General features: G+C 41.9%; 1 protein-coding gene across 1 annotated transcript; it reads left to right on the top strand.

Moving 5' to 3' along the window:
- Positions 1–2,427: 2,427 nt before the first annotated feature.
- urb1 (URB1 ribosome biogenesis homolog) lies at positions 2,428–14,519 on the top strand (the record flags this gene model as incomplete). The annotated part of the gene is made up of 39 exons (XM_079166256.1): positions 2,428–2,551; positions 2,746–2,885; positions 2,972–3,123; positions 3,230–3,359; positions 3,455–3,551; positions 3,635–3,720; positions 3,805–3,930; positions 4,030–4,160; positions 4,245–4,440; positions 4,540–4,677; positions 4,786–4,959; positions 5,052–5,178; positions 5,286–5,411; positions 5,522–5,634; positions 5,748–5,867; positions 6,162–6,278; positions 6,422–6,560; positions 6,654–6,812; positions 7,019–7,218; positions 7,318–7,536; positions 7,618–7,803; positions 7,922–8,759; positions 8,885–9,089; positions 9,170–9,356; positions 9,436–9,494; positions 9,600–9,787; positions 9,885–9,995; positions 10,070–10,133; positions 10,219–10,387; positions 10,536–10,638; positions 10,733–10,893; positions 10,989–11,100; positions 11,266–11,372; positions 11,564–11,707; positions 11,842–11,951; positions 12,062–12,268; positions 12,422–12,663; positions 13,245–13,823; positions 14,223–14,519. The coding sequence occupies 39 exons, from the start codon at positions 2,428–2,430 to the stop codon at positions 14,411–14,413; spliced, it is 6,777 nt and encodes a 2,258-aa protein (XP_079022382.1). The 3' UTR covers positions 14,414–14,519.
- Between the last annotated feature and the right edge of the window lie 1,003 nt (positions 14,520–15,522).

The raw sequence follows: 15,522 nt of genomic DNA, 5'->3' as shown, positions 1-15,522 counted from the left end.
GACAGCTGCAGGAATTAGAGGATTTCTGAAAATGAAAAAAATCAGGTGTACACTACAACCTAGAAAACAGAAACAGACCCCTTTATATAATGGATTAATTATATGAGCAAAGACTTCAATGCTTGTTCATTGTGCTTGTTTTTTTACTTGCTCTTTGCACACATTGTTCAACATCTTGGGGTTCTATAATTCGAAAGTCAAGACACAAGCTAAACATTATAATGTTACTATAATCATTGCATCATTTCAATTCCTCATTCATCATGTTGTATTTTGCACTTTTCTCTTTTTTTTATTTCAGTCATTTTTATATTATCTAGCACAGTTTGACATTCCTGCACCATGATTAAAGACATATCAAATCAGTTATGCCATGCCTCGCAGGCATTCATTCACGAAATATTCTGCTGTGACCAAGCTAACTATCACTCTTTGACTATGTTGCATCAGAGCAGGGTATAAAGTTTTAGCATTCATTAATATATATATATATATATATATGGTCACTCTCACTTTGTACACCTTAGAAATACATACCACTTGAGAGAAGGCAGGTGTAGGTCTAATTACTTCTACAGACATGTAACATTTGTTAAATTAGTTCTAATTCTTTAGCGCAAGTTTGTTCCGCTGCATATTTACAGGAGCTGTGTAATCAAATTGTGAAAAGAGAAGCATGAACTCAAAGTGAAGCTTTACTATGCTCCGCCCTGTCATATCGCAGATAGTTCAGAGTGTATTGCACCAAAGGCAGAGACATATTTGCATATTTTAGGACCTTTATTCTAAAATTGGCTTCCGAGTAATTTTGGTGGTTTCTGCACCACAGGCAGATGCGTTTTATAGCATGTGCAGCAGTGAGCTGTAATCAAATCACCAGAATCTCAAGTAGCATCCCAGACAATAGCAGACTGCCTGCAGGCCCAACTTCACAGTGGATCTAAAATAGTTTTGTCTTAACACAGTGAATCTGGAGGCTCCTCACGGTGACTTACCTTACAACATCCATCATGTTGCACCTGCATGCAAAAGTGATTCACAGCATGTCTGTCTTACTGGAGTGTATGTCTATTTCCCTTCTTCAATACAGCTGCAGAATGCTCATGGACCAGTTCTCAATCAGAGCAAGGCTGCCCCCTGGTGGTCATAGAACTGAACGGTAACTAAACGAGTACATTTATTCTGGAGAACACAAACTGTAAAGATTTGATGCTGCTATTCCTTTTTTAGTGGAATATGTTGCTATGTCATTCCACTAAATAACATCATTGTTGTCTTTCTCAGCAGTCATTGAAAGCAGATGTGTGTCATTTGGATAAGCAGCCTATATGTGCCGCGTAAGCCTAATTATTATTATTAGAAAAATGAACAATTTTCTAACTGAGCATTCAGTGCAATCAGCAGATGTGCTCTTTGATTTTACCTCTTCGTGATGGTGTTAAAAATACATTATTACATATTAAATAAATATTATTATTTATTATATACAATATTCAGATCACCCCATCTTGACAAAAATAGATTCCATATTTCAGAAAATCTTTTCAAATGCTTCACTGAACAGCATTGGGTCGTTACAAAGTTTGACATCAACTTTGAGATCTGGTTTGGCAGTGTCTGCGAAGGTTTGTTGAAAGAATAACTGAGAAGAGGCTCCACTTTGGTTGTAAACCACACACTCTTCAAATAGGCTACAAAGATAAACCACAACTATGTCTACATGGTCTCAGCAAAATGTGTGTTTCCCCAAAATGATGTTGTCATGGAATGAAACTATAACAAGGGTGTATAAGCGTATATAATATTCTGTTTTGCTAACATTTTACTGAATGAAATACAGTTTGTTATTAAATAGTAAATGCCAGAATGTGAATGTGAGAGAGGTTTCAATAAAATGGATCAAGTCTGTGTTATCTTTGCTATAGCCAAACCTAAACAGGATGTATATTAAGAACATGAAAACACTGGATGTGTTTTTGTTATGCCTGGCTATGTTACTTGTATGCTTTGCACCATTATTTAACTGGTTATGTTTATTTTATTTATTTTCTGAGTCTATTCTACTTTAGCTCTCTTTTAAAGGATCACTTTAAAGGTATACTTGGAACCAAAAATCAAAACTCAACTTAAATGTTATCAAAGTTAAGTTGAATTCATACACCTCTTCTTCCTATGTATTCTGTATTAGCATGTTAACGTATTTTTGCCAGCTAATTAGAGAATCACTTTAAAACTTTCCTTTTTTAGTAAGCGGAACAGAAACAATGCGGAACTGAAGTTCGGGAGCAAACGTTTCCTACCGGGTGACAATTTCGTTGGACGGCTTTCTGTTGACAGCCCAACGTGGGTCACTGTAACAGAACTTGTATGGTAGGGATGTAAGAAAAAAACAAGAAGTCACTATTATCTGTTTTTATTCGTATTAAAATGGGTAAAAAGCGCCAAAGCGAAGACTCTGCGGAGTCACACACTCCAGTGAAAAAAGAAGTGCCGGAGTTCAATGGGACTGTTTTTAAAGCCATGCTAAAGGAACCCACCACAGCCATGAAGGGTGAGTGTGCTGTTTGTTCCACCAACTTACAGAAGTGATACTCAGTCACATTAGTGATTCATACATTTATTCACATAAATCAATAAATCCACTTTAGTGCAGTTAGCATTTCAGCATCACGTTCCCGACCCTCAGCGTCTGAAGTGCACTCCTCTGTTTTGCTTTGGTTAATTCTTACTTTGTATCGCCTGCAGGCCTGGAGACATTCATTTCAACCGCTAAGAAGCTGCCATGCCCTGACCTGTATGATGTGGTGGAAGGTTATATTAAAATCTCTATGGAGTGTGCAGAAATATTCAAATTGCTAGAGGGAGAAAATCATATAGAGAGCGAGGTAAGTACTTTTCTCAGTGGATGGGACTGAATTGTGAGGTTGCCTGTTTTTGTACGTATAAAGCTCTGAATCCTGCTTCTGTCCAGATGATCCCGATATTTGAGAGCCTGGAGATGATCCTTCTAAGGACAGCAAGTGACTTGTCCCACTTCAGCATGGTTGGCAATGCTATCGTGAAAAAGACTGTTTCTAGCTACGTGAAACTTCTGCAGGGATCTTTCCATTCAGAAAATCACAGGTTAGTGGACGGGCTTCACTACAAGGACATCAAACATCAGTCCTCAGCACGGTTTGATGTTGTCTTCTGCCCATTGCACTAACCTTGTGTTTTCCTTTGTGCACAGGTTTGTCCGTCAGTGCCTCAGTCTCCTGTCCGCCCTGGTGTCTCAGGGTCCAGAAGCTGCCAGAGAGGTCCTGAGTCACATTTACATCAATAAAGCTCTGTCTGGACTGGCAAAGAGAAAGGATAAGAGGGTGTGTTGTAGCTTTGGCCTTTTCTTCAGTCAACAGAATGTTTTGTTGGGTTCTGTGGATACGTATGCTTACATTCTTCTCCGTGAATTCTCCAGGGAAGACCTGATGTCCGCATGGCTTTTATCCAGTTTGTGCTGTCCTTTCTGGTGTCTGGAGATAATGCTACAGTTGGACAGATATTAGAAAGCAAAGGTAATAAGTAGATATGCATTACAATTTACACAACATACTCTCATGTCAGGTTTGTTGATGACATGTTCATGTTGGTGTGTCAGAACTCCTGCCAGAGATCCTGAGCACAGGTCTGAAGGAGGAGAGGATGTCCATAGTCAATCTGATTCTGTCCACACTGAAGACTAGAGTAAGTGCTCAGCAGTTTACACTTTCCATCAAATTTAATGAATGGATTCAATGATTCTATGTGTTGGTATTTGTCTTGCTGCAGGTTGTGCTTAACAAGGCCATAAGTAAAACACAGAAAGTGCGTTTCTTCACACCTGCTGTGCTGGCCAACGTAGCCTCTCTGTATAAATGGAATGGGATTGTGGATGCAACCACTGATGATGACAGAGTGAGTCATTTGCTTTTTGACTTCTTGTTTGAACACAGGCTCTGTTGTGTAACCTATCTTTTCAACCTGTGGCTCTAAATGTTATTTGTCATCTTAAAGATGTTGGAGGACTCTGAGCATGCTGGGATATCTCTCATCCGGGAACTTGTCCACGGTTTCCTTCTCGACCTGTGTTGCTCTCGTAAGCATGGCATCAGCTTTCATGATGCCAGCTTTGGCACAGCTGGCAGGTAAGTACTCAGAGAAGGAAGTTTACCTCACACTCTTCTGGAGACTCCTCATGCCGATGAAAGGATTTCATTCTTTTTTTACAGATCTGGCAACATTGTCTTGCTTCAGTTCTTGGTGGGGCAGAAACAGGCGACAGAGGATGAGTTGGTGACGGAGCTGGTGGTGAATGTGCTGAAAGCTAGCCCTGACATGCTGGCCAGATACTTTCAGGAGACTCAGTATTCATACACCCCCCGCCTCAAAAGTGCTTGGCAGGACAACGTCAAGTTACTTAAAAAGGTAATGCTTGATAGTAGATTTGATTTTGTTTGTTTAATCATATCTAGCTTGTCTATTTAAAGAGCAAAAAGAATGACCCTTTTTGAATTCATATGTCAGATCTACGAGGGCCAGCCAGAGATTTCCACAGTCTTCCAAACTCGTGAGGTCATCCCCCTCCCTCGCCTGCTGTCCATGATCATGGTGATATCCCTTCCTCCGGTCTGTAACAAGACGTTCTTCACACAGGGCCTCAGTGTAAGTGGTGAAATGAATCGATCAATGCTGTAACTGCAGTAACACAAAACACTGAAAATGAACAATACTTTGTCACGTATTCCAAATATCTCCTCTTGTGTCCGACAGCTTGCCAACACAGCAGTGCAACTCACAACTCTGTCCATGATGAATTTCATCTTGAAAAGAGCCAATAAGAACATGGAGTACCTTTTGGATAAGTCTGAGTGGCACAGCTCAGATGTATACACTGCTGACATGATGGGGGATTTGGCACTGCAGTACAGGGAGACACTCAGCAAGGTAAGCTCAGCAAAGAGCTGTATCAATACCCACAAATAGTAATGATGCACCGTTAAACATCTCAAGTCCCCACTATTCATGCTCTGTTCCAGATTCTGCCCGATATGACGAGCATAGTTGCAAAGTGGCAGTCGCTTAGCAAGAAGGAAAAGACAGATGGTGAAGAAAAAAAGACCAAAACTGAAGGGAGTGCTGAACAGACCGATAATAAAGTGCCTGGTAATAACATTGACATTACATGTGTATTGTTTATTCTAATCAGTCCTGTAAAGTAAAGGGGATGACCAGCAAAAACATTTGATTGAGTTAAGTTCCTTTGTGTCCAGCGGTTGCCGAGACAGCTGAGGTAATCCTGCTGAAGACTCTGATTCTTCAGGTCATATGTCTTTACCAGAAGGTAGTGCCACATCTGGTAAGCCAGTGCAAATTTGACTTCAGCAAGCTCTTAAAAGGTGAGACTTTTATTTTACCATTGAGTTCATATATGTTATATGTTTTGAGTATGATGCAGGTATTTCTCCAACAAAGCCTTCAAAGTAGATTTTTTATTTGACCTCTCTAGGGATCGTGTCGGAGAAAGGAATGAGAGAAGAAGTTCCCCCAGTGCTGCAGTATCAGATACTGCAGTTGGCTTTAGATCTTCCGGCAAGCAAGTTCTCCTGGTTTCGCATACAGGTGAAGACGTTACACTGTTACTGTTTTAATTGTTACAGCGATTGTTGTTTAGAAGGTGTTGCTTTGTTGTCAACATTGTTTCTAATGTGTTGCGTATTGCTTTGTCTTCCCAGGATGTTGCGGATACAGAATCATCATCTGGAGAAAAGTCAGTACTTTACCTGCTTCTCAAGATGTTTGTCAGCAGCAGCAGCAGCCACCTGAAAACATCCACACGGATGCTGGTTCTAAAAGTGAGGACATTTCAGTGGAGGGCACAGTGTCATTTCTAGAGGATATGTTAGCAGTTCTTCCACAACATCAGGAAACGGTTCAGTTGAGAAAAGTAGTTTGTCATATTACTTGAAAGAGCCTGAAGCAAAATGATTCTGTGGTAAACTGCGTATTATTTATTTATTAACTTCATTAAGTTAACGAAGAAAAAGCAGCGCAGGCAAAGTCTGTTAATAATTAGCTGCCAAAGATGCTAAATCTGAGTTTTAGGAAAGGAAATGACCGCCGTCTTGTAATCCTGGCCTCGTATTCAGGTGCTAAAGGACAGTGGGGTGTTCGAGTACACCTGGACTGAGCTTGAGCTTTGGCTCGACCAGCTGGCCAGAGTGGAGGCACACCAACAAGAGACTGTCATCCAGTTCTTGGAGAGGGTGAGTCCATCTACGTAACATCTGTGTTTACGTGTCGACATTTCTATCTGTTACTGTTATGCTGTTGGTTAGAGACAATAACACATTGTGTATAATAACATAGTAGTTATAATTGGTAATGCACTTCTGGTCTCTTTCTCTAGGTATTAGTGAAACTGGTGTGTAATTCTTACACATACACAGATAAGGTTGCCAGCCTGGTCCAGGAGGCAGCTTATCTGCAAGCTAACCTGAGCAGCCAGGAGGGCGACGCTGCCAGCATCCCAGTCTCACACATAGATGGTGAACATTTCAAGATGGAATCTACGTGAATCTATTCCAGCCATAAGCATGTCTGTGTGTTTTTTAACAATCTGACAACTGACTGTCTTCTAGATGTCTTAGACATGCTGGATGTCATTATGGAGGGTAATGAAGGTGAGCTGGAGGAGCTCGGGCCATCTCTGAGTGAAGACCTCATTCTCCAGACATTCCCCTTCAGTGTGATGGTACCTGCTGCTCTGGAGGCCCGAAACAAACTTCCAGTAGACAAGGGTAAAGCACTTCTGCCTTAATTGGGACAAATAGTATAATGTTCAGAGTACATATTATAATGTACATAGATTGTTAATTGCGGCGTGACAATTTGCTGCATTAAAAGTGCAGCTTTACCGTTGAAAAAGTGATTTCTCCACCCTGATAAGTATTTAGTATCTACTTATGTTGTAACGTTGACAACTATATGTCTTTTCTTTTTTCAGGGGTGGTATTTGAGTACTTGTCTGCGGTGCTTTCAGATGTCATGCACTGTCAGAGAGAGCCGCTCCCGCTCTGTTTGGCTCTGCTGCAGTACGATAAAGAGCTTGTGTCCGCAGAACTCTCCGCTTCTCCTCATCCCGCTGTCATACACCTTCATCAGTATTACTCCAAATGGCTACCACAGCAGTGCCGGGAGCAACTGGTTCGTTTTTGTTGGAACCAAGACGTTGTTTAACTGAAAGAGTGACATACTTGTTATTTCTTGATGTAGAAAATAACAGTCGTCTTTTTTTTTTCGCAGTTCAAGGACTCTGAATGCCATTCACAGGGATTGTCAACCCCCATTTCCTTCACTGCACTGATGAAAGCTGCGTATAGCCAAGGACCAAACACTTTGCTTGAGGCCACCTTCAGGGAGAATGTGGAAGGAACTCTAGCTTCCATGTTGATGGCTGATTTTCCAGTAGCTATCAAGCAGATGTTACTTTACATAAAATCAACAGTGGACAACGTTGGCACGGTAAGAGCACAAAAACAAGTTTACTACTCAGTACATTACTAAGTTAAAACTAAACACGACACTTCATATCGTTCTGCACAGTTCTCCAAAGACATAGGAACTGCCCCTCTCAAGACCTTAATGGGGATACTCCTGGATTTGGTGACCAGGCTACAAAGCTTTGAGGAGAATACAAGTTCTGAGCCAGCAGCAGAGAACCCCCAAGAAGGATCTGACCTCTTCCTGGAAATCAACCAGTCGTCCACAGTAGATGGCGATAAAGAGCAGGTTTGGAGAAGTTCAGCTTTTTTACTAAATTATGTTTAAACTATGACCAATGTTATCAAGTTTGATCTTCCTTTTCTTTCTTTTTTTAATTATTGATTTTATTCTAATCTGTGTTTAGATCCTGGTTGCTGCCCTCGGCTCCATCTTCAAGCATCCATGTTTTGAGCAGTGGTTTCTGGCTCTGGAGCTGGCTGCTTTGCCTCCTCACACTCTGAACCCCGTCAGGCTAAAGCATCTGTGTGCTCAGCTGAATGATGACATTCTGGCCTTGCTGAAAACCAGCACCCCCACTCTCTGTGATCTTGGTCGCCTGGAGCTCATTAGTAGCTACATGGGGGCTATAGAAAAGGCTGTGCTCAAGGAGCTGACAGAGAAGGGCTCCCAGGCAGCAAAGAAACAGTCCAGACCTTTCCAGGCCCTCCTATCTTTGCACAGCTACATGGACTCCTGCAATCTCAGAGAGGTGGTTTCCAAGTTGCTGCTCCTTCCCAAAGAGAGCCTAATCTCTCCCAGCAGTGAGGGCGCACAAGCCGAGCTCAGTGTCTATGGTCACGCGGCGCTGCAGATCCTCACAGAGTCTAAAGCCAACCCTTCCCAGGAGCACGGCATCTGTCTATCTCAAGCACACCTCCACGGCCTGAGCACCCTGCTGCTGTCCTGCTCCAGCTCTGCTCTGGAGGCCTTCCTGCTGCAGACTCTGTCCAGTGAGCCTGGCAGTGCTAAGCTCATCCACACAGATGTGCTGCTGCACTGTCTCCAGTGGCCTCTCCCAGACACTCTGGCCATCGGCTCCCTGCTGCTGCAGAACTGCTCCACACACCGTCTCTGCTTTGAGATGTGGTGCTTAGAGCCCACGAACATGGAGAAGCTCTCAGATCAGACGGAAACATTCCTTCCATTAATCAACACCTACCTACAGGTGGCAAGTAGAGAGGATCCTGCCAGGCCTAAAGATGGTTTGTACTAATACAAGTTCTGTTTTGTCTTAAAGCATTCAGCCCCAGGGTTTATGCCACTCCTTTGTATCTCAACACCACCTGTATATATTAATTTAGATGTGCTCAATTGCTGTGTTTTGTAGTGCAAAAAGAGGTTGTAAAGGCCTTGAAGCAAGCACTGCTCGCCAAATTGTCCCAATGTGTTCTGGGAAACCTGACGGAAGAGTCTGGAGCCCAGCTGGCGGAAACACTAGCCAATCTGATCAAGCTCTCTGCAAACATCAAGGACACCAGGGACTTGATCAACACTCTGCCCAGTGCTCTTCAAAAAGTGGACAGTTTCGAAAGGTAGTAATTCACTCTTTTATACTTTTATGTACATTATCAGAGTCGCATGGTGTTAGCTGAATGTTTTTTTTCTCTTTCAGATGGCAACTAGTAGATGTCATCACTGAGAAACTGGCCGATTGCCCCGAAGAACAAGAACCCTGGAGGAAGTCTGTCACCACTGCTGCCCTAAAGTGTCTCATAGCCGCTTTCAGTCACTCTAAAGATCAGACTACTTCGTGGTCACAGCAGGAGCAGAGCATCCTGGAAAGACTGCAAGGACTCCTAGTGGGTTTATTTTCCTCACACATACTGTAATGTTTATGGTTTTATGTAATGCATTTCATAATATATCTTCATTACACAGACATCAGCTGAAGACATCACTGCATCTGAATGGAACAGCTTTGTCAAGAATGGACTGAAGTAAGATATTTGTCGAAAATCCAGTTTGCTAGATGTTTCTTCAAGAGCGTCTCATGAGATGATATTTTTAATATCAATGATCTAAAAGACGTTGTTCCACTGTAGATATCGCTACAGAGATCATCACTTTCTGAACACACTGAGCAACCTGTTGGAAGTGATGTACGGGAGCAGTGAAGTCCAGAAGGATCTGATTCCTCTAGCCACCCTTCACATGATGACCAGCAGCCATTCTCTGTTCCTGCCCACCATGTTGGACTGTGATGAAGAGCCTAGCGGGTGTCAGGCTAAAGGTACGTATCTCGCAGAATAGAATGGAGAAAAACAGTAAATGACATATCCCTCAATTTATTAATAAACACAAATAATCTTATTTTGTTGTCATTTCAGAAGCACTAGTGTCCCTACTTCTCTGTTTGGTGAAGAAAAGCCCAACAGTCTGTAGCATGAATCACTTTGTTGTCCTGCTGGGAGCATATGGAGTTACACTGAGCACTACAGGTAAAACAGGAAATCTAAATGTGTTTGTGTGTCTGTTGCCCTTCTTTCCTCTCACACCTTGATTTTTTTTGCAGATCAGAAACTGTTGCTGCTTCTTCAGGAATATGAAAGAAACAATGTCAGCCTGCTGAAATTTCAGTAAGTTCCATACATATTTGTAGTTTGCAAATGCAACAATTGCACTTGTTATTTGCAAATGCTGAATCTTTGTTTTTAACTGCAGGTCGTTCTTGTGGGGCCCAGCAGCTGTGGAGCACCACAAGACCAGGAAAAGCCTCGGAGCTTCTTTGTGGAAGCAAGCGAGCTCAGACGACCTGTTGGCCCTGCTGAACAGTGACAGGATGCTCCAAACGATTGCACACTTTCCCCAGCAACGCAGAATCATCCTGCAGGTCTGATATTTGTCCTTTTTCAATTATTTGAGCATCACAAATGAAATTCCTTCTACATCCATTGTGATCTGATAAAGGAAAAGGGATGAATGAGAAACATGTTGGTATTTGGATAAACCTTGAATATGTATATCTTTCTCTCTCATAGGATAATAAGGAGCTGCTGTACTGTAACAACGCAGTAAAGGACCGCGAGAACTTGTATGATCCTCGTTTTCTTTTGCCTCTATTCAGCACCATACTGCAGCCAGGTGACTATATTTCATAATGTGTCATCACTCCAAATCAGCTAAGGTTATCACTGCTTTATAAATGTAAAATTGTTTTCCTTTTTCTGTGTGACAGAGTGTGTGATTGACTGCCTCAAGTTTGTATCCAGTCACGCTCTGGGTTTAACCATAATGGCTCTGAGTAGCTATGACCCAAAAGTGAGAGCGGCAGCGTACCACGTGCTGAGCTGCTTCTACCAACACCTGGAGGGTGCTCGGTTCAGAGAGAAGAGACAGGTAAGGTGTGAGGCAGGCGGTGTGTGAGTATTTCAAAATTGTATGTGTGGGAGTCTTCTCCAGAAACACTGATGAGCCTTTTTTTCATCGAACAGTTGCTGTACTTGATGGACACCGTGAAGAATGGAATTCGGCAGCAGAATCAAAGACTTCCATTTGTCCTGACCTCGTACATCGCTAAAGTGGCTCAGCAGATGCTCAAACCTGGTGTGTAAACTTGTTCTGACCAGAGTGATTTGACTCTAAAGATTACTGAACTGATAAGGAACTTTTTAAAGTTGTAATCTTTTTGATTACAACTTGTTGCATTTCTATATACAGTATATAATTCAGGATCATTGACCCGTTTCCTTTTTTTTCCTCTTTTCCCAGAGGACCACATGTACATGGTGTTAAACAGGTTTCTGCTGTCCCATCAGAGTCTGGACTTCAGAAGAGTCCCTGAGTTCTTCAAACTATTCTATGGCTTTGACTTGGAGGTACTCCAAAGTATCTTCTAGCATATTCTATAAATAAATGACTGTCCAAATAAACTCTTCTCGTGTCAACAACATTTAACCTTCATCTGTTAGTTTTGCTCAGCTCGTGCTTTTTCTAGACTGGTGTTATCTGTTCAGGGGTGTCGGCCGTGAGAGTACGACTGATTGCCTGTTTTGTTTTTTTCCTGCAGCATAAAATGGAACGGGAGTGGATCTTGAGTGTGCTGGAGGAAGGGATAAGTGACGGACACTGCTATGAGTTGTGTGAACAACAGGGCATCTTTCAGACCCTTCTGGGTTTCAGCAGCAGCCCTCTGTGCGATGAACACTGCCAGGTACACACTGTGGGAATCACAATGATGCAACACATTCACAGTGAAGTCGAGATGCTCTGAGATGCACTTCATAAGGAAAACGCATGAATGGAGATGTCTAATGTGCATATATTTCACATATCTCGCTCCACTAGGCCCAGATTATCAGGGTGTTGTGCCAGGCCGCCCGTGTGACCAGAGCAGCTTATAACCTCACCAAGAGCTGTGGGCTTTTAACCTGGATAATACAGATGGTGGGAAAAAGGTACGGTCCCATCTCAATTTTGACTCTTTTATTTTGACATGGTCATTCATTACTACAATAACTCATTTCTATATTTTCTACTATATGTCTGTACTTATTATCCTCTTTAGGAATCTAGACCAGCGGCTGCTAAGTGCCATCATAGATTTGCTCCATGTGCTGTGGTTTACCAACCTTGGGCAGAAGGAGAAAGCGGTGGATGGAGCAAAGATGTCCTCATCTACAGAGGAGAAACCCCGGAGCTCAGTGAAGTGTCTCCCACTCCCACTCATCAGTGAGTTTCTGTGTGTGGCATCAACTATCAGCAGTCACCTCAGGTAACTATCGCCATGAAAATGTAATTTAACACAACTTTCAAGTCACTCTGCAGGCACTTGAGCCGAGATCTTAATAATACATATATATGATGTAATAGATCTCAACTGTTTTTTTTGGTGAAGGATGTCAGTGTTTGTTTGATCTCCTCTCAGGTTGCGTGTGAAGGCCGCTCAGCTCAGCTTGTTTCTGCAGACTCTTTGCTCCATACTGAAGCATTGTGGGACAGCTGTCAATGCAAACAGAAAGGCTGACTGGCTAACACTCCACCCACAGCCTCTCTCTTGTACCGAAGCCCTCACTCTGCTTCAGTGTTGGGCCTCCCTGTCCCGCAACACGGCACTCCTAACCCAAATACAAGCCGTGTCTGAAAAACACAGAGTGCGGGATCTGCTGGGTGAGTGTCATTAATTGTCATGAAAACCTTAATGACTCAAGTTGTAGCCGTGCTTACAATTGAGGTTTAATTACTTCATAATGAATGTTATTTTGGATACATTATTGCTCAAACAGGGCTATTGCGTACTAAAGATTGTAGATTCTGGACAATGGAAAACACTTTTTCTAATATATCAGAATTATTTTGCAATTAATTCCATTCTGTTGAAATTATTTTCTGCTGATCCTATGAGGCAGATGAGCTTTTAAAATGGCTAAAAGAGCTATGCTGAATATTTGATATGAGGCTTTCAGGGCCTACAATGAAGCCAGGCCTATGTTATAAAGTTTGAACCCTGCAAGACTATATCGAACAGGTCAGTAACTGCTCCAAGATGGCTGCTCCTTTGCTGACCCTGTGTTCTCTTCTCTGTAGGGGAATTAAAAGAAATGAGCCTTTAAAAGTATCAATTTGTTACATGTGATGACATTACATGCTGGACTTCTTAGAATTTAGATTGTTGTTCCGCTTCACAGTATCTAAATCATTCCTTGTATCTTTAATGGCATGAACATGGTTTTGTTCATCTTGCTCCTCAGGGATTAGGAAGGATAAGGCCAGAGGTAAAGGCTCCTTTCCCCAGGTCCGCACACCAAAAGAGAACCTGGCAGAAGATGCTGACACTGAGAAACAAGAAGAGAGTCTCCTGACTGAGTGTAAATTTTACCTCGGCAGTATCCTTGTTCACTGGGAGCCTGCGTTTCCCCTCTCTGAACCCCAGCCGGCTAAGCCAAGAGACAAACTGGATCCTAGTCAGTTGGCTGGTGATACTGCACACCTGCTCACCAAGTGGTCTCTGAGGTGCTTGGTGGAGGACTCGTATGATGAAAGCAGAACAAAGGAGTTCTTGCACTGGCTCGAAAAGGCTGTGATAAAACACGGGGAAATTGTGAATGCTGTGCTACTCGATTCTGGCATGAAAGCCGACATCCTTCGACTCTACCATCAAGCCTTTGAAGCTCAGTGTCACTCCAGCATCTCGGCAAGAGTGGAAACCCTCCAGCTGTTTACCACCATCATGATGTGTTTACTGGAGGCCCAAGACCACCTTCCAGAGCGGCATCAGGCAGTCGTCTCCGCCTGCCTGCCAGAAGACACACCTGACGTGCCCAGACGTGGTAAGAACCTGCCACCTTATACACAGACTCTTCCTATGGCTGCTAGTGTGCATAGCTAACCATGCCATGTCTATACTGTTAAAATACTATGCCTCACTTAAAAACTCACTATTCCACTCCATATACTTAAAGATCTCTATTGTATTGAAACACTGGAGTTGGAGACTTATTTAATTAAATAAATACTAATAATTGCACTAAATGTGACACATTTGCAATAAGCATGGAGGAGAAACTTGACTTTGAGAAGATATACCTACTCTATTAAAGTAAAATGCATACTAACTAAAATATGAAAAACACAAAAAACATGAGTAGATGCATGTTTATTCTGGAAGATGATTAAGTATTAATACGTTGCAGTGTGAGTTAATGAAGCCTCTTGTTTCCCCTTTCCAGTAGCGGGGCTGTCTCTGTTTTCGTCGTACGTCCATGAGTTGTGGAGCGGAGCCACGTCGGCAGAGCTGTTCCTGTCTCATGTCAGTTTGGTGACCGAAGCCAAGTGTAAGAGGCAGAAAGCATCCAAATCATCACAGACTCAAGCAGCCATCAGAGCCGTCTGTGATGACATCATGACCATGAAAAGTTAAATATGTCAAGAGAATACTACTGTGTTCGCTAAAATAGAGATAATTCCAAGAAAGCTTGTCTTCATTTATTTTGTTGCTTTGAAGGTATTTTGTAAAACCCTCTGTTATTAAAGAAATGTGATTTACAAATATGTGATTTTTTTTTTTTAATAGTTCCTGCATGACATAACTATTTTAAACCTGCATGTAATATTATGAGAACATGTTGTTTTATAACACAAAAGTAAAGCTTCCTTCATGATGAAGCACGATTATATACTTTATAAACTTTTAACTACTAGGGCAGAGTTCACATATACACAAACTGCAGGTTAAAGCATACAATAATAGTTACATAATCTGTTCAATGGTAAAGGTAGCCTTGCACTTTGTAGATAGTCAGTGAAATGGAAGGAAAAATGAATAATTGCTCCTCTTTCTTACACACTGCCTCAAAACCTTTGAGCTCAAATTTCTTTTTTTCCGCCAACATCTTACCAGTTGTGTTTTCATTATTCTGATTTTTTTAATTGTCTAAATTTTTTACATTTCTGTTCACATCCATAAAAAGTGCTCTCATTCAGATTCGGTCCCATGTCAAGCAGTTGATGTTTTGTGGCTTCCTCTGAATCTGCGACTCCTGCAACAATAAGAAGACATTTTTAAAGTTCAGTAGAGCTTTGTAGCTTATGTGTATAGGATCTACACATGGTTGTATTCAATGTAGGTGTTGGTTACCACTTCCCTCTTCCTCCATTCAAGGTAGTGAGACTTTTAAAGATCATGCATCACACTTACCGTAGAAAGTTTCCACTATGAGACATTAGATTCAAACTGAGAAAGAGGAATCCAACAAAAGCAGCCAGAATGATCCAAAATATTATAACAATTGAGTCTGAAAGGGAAGAAGAAAATGCCTGTTATCTTCATTAACACAAGATGGCAAATACAAGTATCCTATAAAGCATAAAGACTTACATTTGTTATATTTCAGATTGCTCTCATCCACAATCACAGGATCAAGGTAATCATAATAGTATTCCCATACAACCGTGCTGGTTGAGTTCTCCATTACAGCCATCATCTCAGTTAGGAAGTACCAAAAAGTTGGTAGTGAAAAATGATAGCCA

Source organism: Pholis gunnellus, assembly GCF_910591455.1.
Source record: "Pholis gunnellus genome assembly, chromosome: 9".
Lineage (NCBI taxonomy): Eukaryota > Metazoa > Chordata > Actinopteri > Perciformes > Pholidae > Pholis > Pholis gunnellus.
This window is presented reverse-complemented; position numbering and strand designations above follow the sequence as displayed.